This window comes from Brachyistius frenatus, unplaced genomic scaffold (assembly GCF_029030835.1).
Source record: "Brachyistius frenatus isolate BFR_SWC_R1_liver_20210118 unplaced genomic scaffold, ASM2903083v1 Contig_8, whole genome shotgun sequence".
In the NCBI taxonomy this organism is placed as follows: Eukaryota; Metazoa; Chordata; class Actinopteri; family Embiotocidae; genus Brachyistius; species Brachyistius frenatus.
The window spans coordinates 4497898-4505000 of NW_027210607.1; the positions used below are offsets into that span (position 1 = coordinate 4497898).

At 43.0% G+C, this 7103-nt stretch overlaps 1 protein-coding gene across 1 annotated transcript in view; it reads right to left on the reverse strand.

Moving 5' to 3' along the window:
• The window catches only part of cdh23 (cadherin-related 23), a 175983-nt gene that overhangs the window by 45169 nt on the left and 123711 nt on the right, over nucleotides 1-7103 (reverse strand). Inside the window, exons 19-27 of the mRNA XM_069690023.1 lie at nucleotides 6073-6189; nucleotides 5701-5813; nucleotides 5335-5442; nucleotides 3238-3427; nucleotides 2778-2923; nucleotides 2333-2552; nucleotides 1756-1908; nucleotides 1401-1514; nucleotides 9-157 (exon numbers count right to left, since the gene is read on the reverse strand). Coding sequence (XP_069546124.1) covers nucleotides 9-157; nucleotides 1401-1514; nucleotides 1756-1908; nucleotides 2333-2552; nucleotides 2778-2923; nucleotides 3238-3427; nucleotides 5335-5442; nucleotides 5701-5813; nucleotides 6073-6189 — 1310 coding nt within the window. The remainder of the gene's footprint in view (nucleotides 1-8; nucleotides 158-1400; nucleotides 1515-1755; nucleotides 1909-2332; nucleotides 2553-2777; nucleotides 2924-3237; nucleotides 3428-5334; nucleotides 5443-5700; nucleotides 5814-6072; nucleotides 6190-7103) is intronic.

Below are 7103 nucleotides of genomic sequence, written 5' to 3' on the forward strand. Positions count from 1 at the left end.
TTTTCTACCTGAAGGATGCTCATTCCTTGAGTCACGCTTTCCAGTACGCTGGTCTCATAGCTGTTTTGGAGGAAGATGGGTCTGTTGTCATTGACATCCTGCACCTCAACAAATACAGTAGCTGTGCCTGTCCTTCGGCTGCCCGCTGGACCGTTGTCTATGTGCAGAAACACACACATTGACACCCACATCAGTTACAATGGCTCAGATTAATGTTAATTTAAGGGCTTGCATTGGGGCATCAGAAAAAGCATTTATTTGATGGCTATTCCACAGCATGAGGTCATAAAAGATCAGTATATAGAGCATATTCTTACTATAAACTGTATTTCAAAACTTGAATTGGTTCTTTACTAATATTTTACACTAAAAAAAAAATCTTTTAATCTTCAGAAAATAAGGCAGAATCCCAAAATAGCTTTTTACAAAGAAGTAAGACTGGTACATTGTTGGCTCGTCAAAACTTGGGTCATTTTCAGCTGCTTGTGAATCAGGACAATGTGTGTAATTCTGTTCTCCTGCACAGTTTTACATTATCTCTGCCTCTTCTCCCTTCGCTTGTGTTTCTGGCCCCCTCAGCAGATAAGCTACCCAGACTCAATGGTTTCCAAAACAGGAAAACCTCACAGTTTTTGTTCTTTTTTTTCAAACAGGAACAAAGGTAGTTGAGCAATAGTCTGAAATCACTGCAGATGTGCATGCATCAGTTCCCCTCCCCCCCATCATTTTCATACATAGTAGAAGAGGAGCAGCTTTGAAGATAAACAAAACAAGTAAATACAATACTATTAGAGCACATTCAATTTTAGTTACAAATTAATTTTTTTTAATTCATATTATGCCTTTAATATAGTATAAGTGTAAATGTGGTTTAAGTACACACACACACCTTATGGCATTTAACGTTGGAACTTTATAAAAAAAAAAACACATTTGACATCAAACCTTTTATGTTTTGGAAAATTGCATAGATTCAGATGTAAATAACCAATTAAATATACAAAGCCTATTATTTAAATATGTACAAAGATATTAATGACAATGGCAGGTACCAAAAATAAAAATAAACAATGCACTACGGTGGCGCTAATTCTCCACTCATGTTCCATTTAACCATAGACGAAGGCAAAATAAGTCAAACCTCAAACAGTGTAAAGCAAGGGGGAAATGGTGGCAGAAACATGATATTTCTGTTAGTTTCATCCAACTGTTTTCATACAGATGAATAGAAACGATTGTAGATTATGCTAAATAATTATGGTCAGCTTAAATAATCGCGATAATTGTGGTATTTGTGACGGGCCAACACACGATGATAACAAAAATACAATTTATGCAGATAAAAAAAAAAAAAATGTAGTTTTTGAATTATTAGAAAAAGATATGAATTCATCACACACCTATAGCTTCTACTACCAGTGTGAACGCCGCCTGGGTCTCTCTGTCGAGGCCAACCACTGTCCGAACAACTCCGTCTCTGAAGCCCACGCTGAATTTACCATCTTGATTACCACCTAAAAATATAAAACACGGAACACGTTTATAAATTAACATACAGTGTATAAGTAATACAAACCACACACTTAAATACAGTCAGCTATATACTAAAAGAAGCATGCAAGAGGAGCTCACCTCACACACAGACTCACACACAGATGGATGGATGGAAGGTACTGAAGGTGCACATCGTCCCCATAACTGTACAACACTGTAACCCACAAACACACAAGAACACCTCCCACTGTGACCTCTGACCTGTGATGAAGTAGCTAAGCTCGGCGTTGAGGCCAGCGTCGTTGTCAGAGCAGCTGAGGCGCGCTACAATGTGGTCTCTAGGGACACTCTCCTTCAGCGAAACATTGTAATCGCGAGGGTTGAAGGTGGGCGTCTCATCATTTACATCCAGAACTGACGCACGCACACCGAGACACAGACAGAGAGACATGAGGACACACAGATAGATGTACATGAGGACAAGTAAAGCAGCAGGGTGATACAGTGGCTTGAATAACTTCTGGAGTTCTTTCTTGCTCTGGTGTTCTGTTCTATTACTATTTCCTGAGACTTATGACTTATGTGATCGATTCTGGAGAAGCCAGAAACATTTATTGAGTTTTACAAATCCTCCTTTATCATGTCCACAGCCAACAGACCGTTTGTCCACTTTAAGGGTTTTTCAAATCCGGCCGGCAGGTGGCAGCGTTTTGCTCACCAGATTCCTGAGAAGTCAGTGACTGACTATCTGTCACAATGAAGTAACTCTCAATTAAACTTCACATGTAGTGTAATTTCAGAAGAGAGACAAAAGGGAAACCAAACCTAAACCTCTCACCTGTGACAGTGAGGGTGGAAGTCGAGGTCCGAGGGAACTTCCCTGCATCGTATGCAATGATCCTCAAATGGTACTGTCCTATCTGCTCACGATCCAAGAGCGCCGTGGATGTGAGAACGCCAGTGGACGTGTTCAGGTGGAAGTCGAGGCGAGGCATACCCATCTGTAAAGCCATCGTAATCAAGCCATTCTTATCCTCGTCTGGGTCCTCCACCTGGACCTAAAGAAGAAAGAGAGAGGGGGGAAGGTCAGGTGATGCAGAGGAAGGGAAAGAAGGAGAAAATAACATAATGTAAACCTAAATATAATTCAAAATGATGCAGAGACTGTGCTGTTTTATACAATTTCAGAAAATGTGTAGCCCTAAAATCTTATATGGCAGCTTTAAAATGACAAATTCTGAAGCAAAATGTTTATTATACATGAATATAGTCTTCTATTTTACCCTAAAAAATGAGGATCCAGTGGGCAGCCCCTCGGGTACTTCAGCCACAAATGGCAGGTTGAGGAAGGTCGGGTCGTTGTCATTGAGATCCAGCAGGTTGACAGACACCGTGGTACTCGCTGATGCACGCAGTGGAGGAGTACCACCTAAAGAGGGCGCCAGAGGGACATATAAAGACACACACGTACAGACACACATAAACGCACACCCCATATCTCACGGTCAAAGGAGTTTATTAGCCACACTAAAAAGTTTCATGGTCAACATAAAACTTTAGGAATGAGGCTCGGAGAAGGCAGCTAATCGCAGAGAATTGAAAGCTCTTTGCTGAGAATTATATAAAGCAATTTAAGTTTGCTTCCTGATGGGTCAGGTGTTTAATGAGTCAGGCAACTTTACAGAGCTAAATGTAAATAGAAGTGCAAACTGACATCCCACCATACATGCACACACAACTCACGGTCGACAGCTGAGATGACAATGGTCCTCATAAATGCTGCATTCCCGGGGTTTGAGCTCTCCCTGTCCAGTGTTACCCCGCTGGTGCGGATCTTCCCCGTGCTGCTGTTGATGGTGTAGAAGGGGTTCTCTGGACTGATGCTGTATACCACCGTCCCATTTTTGCCATCATCAGGGTCCACTGCCAACACCTGGAGAGGGAAGACAGAGGAGGAAACCCTTGAGCTCATTAGACAACCTCTGAAAAAGAGGTATGCTTCCTTATTCTGTTTATAGGAACGCTCATACTTAAGAACAACTTAAAGCTGTGAGGACAGGGAGGTTTTACGACAGAATATGGCAGGAGAAAAGAACGGAGGAATGAGGAAGTGGACCAGGGAAGGAACGAGTATAACCATACTTGTAATCTATTCGCCCCTGAGCATCTCCACATAAAAACCTCCAGCTGTTCGAACACATCAGCTAAAAGAAAAATGGTGACGTCTCTGTTTGTGACACAAAGTGGCGATGGGTGATGAACGCGGGAAGCCGGGAGCAGCGCTAAAATACTGGCTGATTTTTAAAGAGCTGATCAATTATTCAGCGAGCTGACTAAAAATGCTGGAAACTGGTTAATTGGTCATTAGAGGAACAAAGGTTTTGCAGGTATTTAATTATTAAGGTGACATGGTAGGGAGGCATCTCAGAGCCCTATTGATTAGCAGCTGCACTCACAAAGGTAGGTGATATAAGATGTGGGCAAGTGTCTGGCCGGGCAAGTTGAACTAATCAATTCTGGCCTGAGCAGAGAACATAAAAAGATGGTGAGCAAATATATTAGCCTTGTCTGTTGAACTGTGGCCCCTGGTCTGACTGCAGAGTGGCAGAAGGAGAAAATTGTTTTGAAAGGAGATATCAGAGGAGACTCCCCGTGTGTGTGTGTGTGTGTGTGTGTGTGTGTGTGTGTGTGTGTGTGTGTGTGTGTGTGTGTGTGTGTGTGTGTGTGTGTGTGTGTGTGTGTGTGTATAGCAGCTGAATGCCACGGCAATGATGGCGTGGTGCTCTGAGATTTGAGTGGGCTGATCCCTGCACTGGGCACAGCAGCCAAATTCATCGGCTCACTGGACACCTCCAGGAGGACTCAGCAGGTGGCCTCTTGTCACCATGGAAACACTGGCTCGACAAGGGCTACATTGGGGCCAATTACAGGTCTGTAAGGCTGGGTGGTCAGATTTATTGAAAAATGGTCAGAAGGGCAACAGTGTCTGTTCACTGAGCACAGAGAGTCACATACACTATGCATCACATCGCTGGATGCACCATGAATGAACTCAACTGAGGAATAGCTACAAGAGAGCATGAATAAGTGGAAAATGTAGAAACATTTTAGCGGTGCAAAGCCGGTATGTTTCATTTCTTTTTCCTCACCATTTCTTCATTCTACTCTCTTGTTCTGCAAGGCGGGTCCTCGCTTCCTTCTCTGCCTAGCAGCTGAATAATTTGCTATGCGTATAACTGCAGGCTACATTTTAATTAGCAGTCGGACTCCCTTAATTATGCTCACTGACGCCTCTTTAATTAATGGACAATCAGGGCTTAATTAACAACAACACATTGGCAAAGACACCAGCAGGACAATGAGAGTTTGGGGTAATAGTGGAGTTTACTTTGTGATGACCTACGCACCGACGGCAATTTGTCCATCGATAGTGGTGCATGTATGCGGATGCATCCACCAACATATACTCTTCAGCAGCTGTGACAAACTTCCAATGAAGATAACATTTTTGTAATACAACGATCTTTAATCTTCACACAGCTATCGGCTTTTAATTAACTTAAACTTGCTTAGTCAGATGAATCAAATTAAGCCACAGAATAAAATAATGAACACCACACAAGTGTTTTCTCTACTCATTGGGTTCCAAATAGCAAAGGCCAACATTTCAATAAGTTAATTTCTAATGCTTCCAACACCACCCGTCCTACTAGAAAAAAATAACAAATTGTAGAATAATCATTCCAGTGTGTGGTTTTGTGTTCACATTATTGTTTTGAATTAGTACTAATCACCTAACTAGTCAAGTAAATTTCAACAAATTGGACTAGCTGCACTCACAGAGATAACATCAGTGTTTATTGGACTCATCTCCACCACGTTGGCATGGTACGGCTCGTCTCGCCACATGGGGGCGTTGTCATTGATGTCCAGGAGGGTGATGTTCACCTACGATAAGTCGGAGAAGGAAATTATTTTCAATAAGTAACTACAGTAACACAATACCATGAGCTTTTTAAGTGTTAAGTTTATGAAAGACTTTCGGTCGTCACCAACCAAAAAGTCTTATTAATAGTACAAAACAGCCCATGTGACTATAGACTGAGGTCACAGCAAATGATGAAGAACACTGATGTTGTAGTAGCATGGAAATTAGACTTTGTTACAATCAGATAATCAGGGCAATGATTTCTGTGGAGTTGTTACCGTGGCAATGCCCGTCTTCTGCTGTGGGCCCACCCCTCCATCCACAGCTCTGATTATCAGGATGTACTCTGACTTCAGCTCTCGGTCCAGCAGGGCTGTGGTCGTGATCTCTCCTGAAACACACGTGGCATGAGGTGCAAAATAATACAACAATCAGGTGGTGTAAAATGATTTAAATAAGCACAGATGTGTAACAGTACGTGTTACAGTATAAACTGACAGCAGAATATAAATGTGTAAGAAAAAATGAAATCAGATCTCAGAACACACACACACACACACACACACACACACACACACACACACACACACACACACACACACACACACACACACACACACACACACACACACACACACACACACACACACCTGAGCGTGAGTTGAGTCGGAACTGAGAGGAGCCCTCCAGGGAGTAGATGAGTGAGGCCTGGCCAAACTCCCGTGAGGCGTCCAAATCAGTGGCATTCACAAGCAGCACAGTCGCCCCTGTAGGAAGAGGGAGGCGAGAGAGGCGAGTGAGACATAAAGAAAGTTACAGCTCAGACTGGGAGAAAGAAAAGAAGAAGAAAAAACTGAACTGAGAAACAGTCATGAGAAAAATATGTGAAATCTAGCAAAGAAGAGAGACAGACAGAGATAAACAAGCTGCAAAGACAGACTGAAATGGCATTCACAGAGCTAATTTCTTCACCGCCCCCATCCACAGCTCAACTGATGGCATGGCAGTGAGTGGGTTTATGGATTAGTGGATTATCAGCTTGTTTGGCACAGCCCATACTTGGCACAGACCTGATCAATACCCAGGCAGGCAGGGGGATGAGAGGCTAGCCAGAGCCGCAGGGCTAGCCTGGAGCTCAGCCTTGCAGCCCAAGCCTTAGGCCCCCAGCTCAGGGCCAAGCACTTTAGACATAGTCATCTAAACCTCAGCCCCGGCCCGAACTGCTCAGCTCCGTGCTCCTTCAAATCGGGTCTGAGACATACAAAGTGCCCAGCCTCTGCTGGAGCTCAGAGAGAGAAAGGGGCGGTCAAATATCCCAATTCCCTCCAGCGACTGGAAACTAATCTATTGTCTGGGATAAAAGAGTCTTCTGAATGCATGCATTACAATGAATATAGCAGCCAGCGATTTCCCTTGAATCGTCACTATCCCACAGTCAGACTGAACATTTAAAAACATTATGCAAAATCAAAACAAATAAGACAGTAGAGGCCAGGGGAAGGAAATAAAATAAAAAAATACCCCCAAGAAAGCAGAGCTATTTGTTGAATATGGTAATAGTAAGGCAATTGAAGTGAGAGCTGACTGTATATGTGCTACACATTGTGTTTGAGTTGTCTGAAGTGTTTAAGTGCTGTGCTGGTTGTTCAGACCAGACGAGGTATTCTAGCAATTACACTGC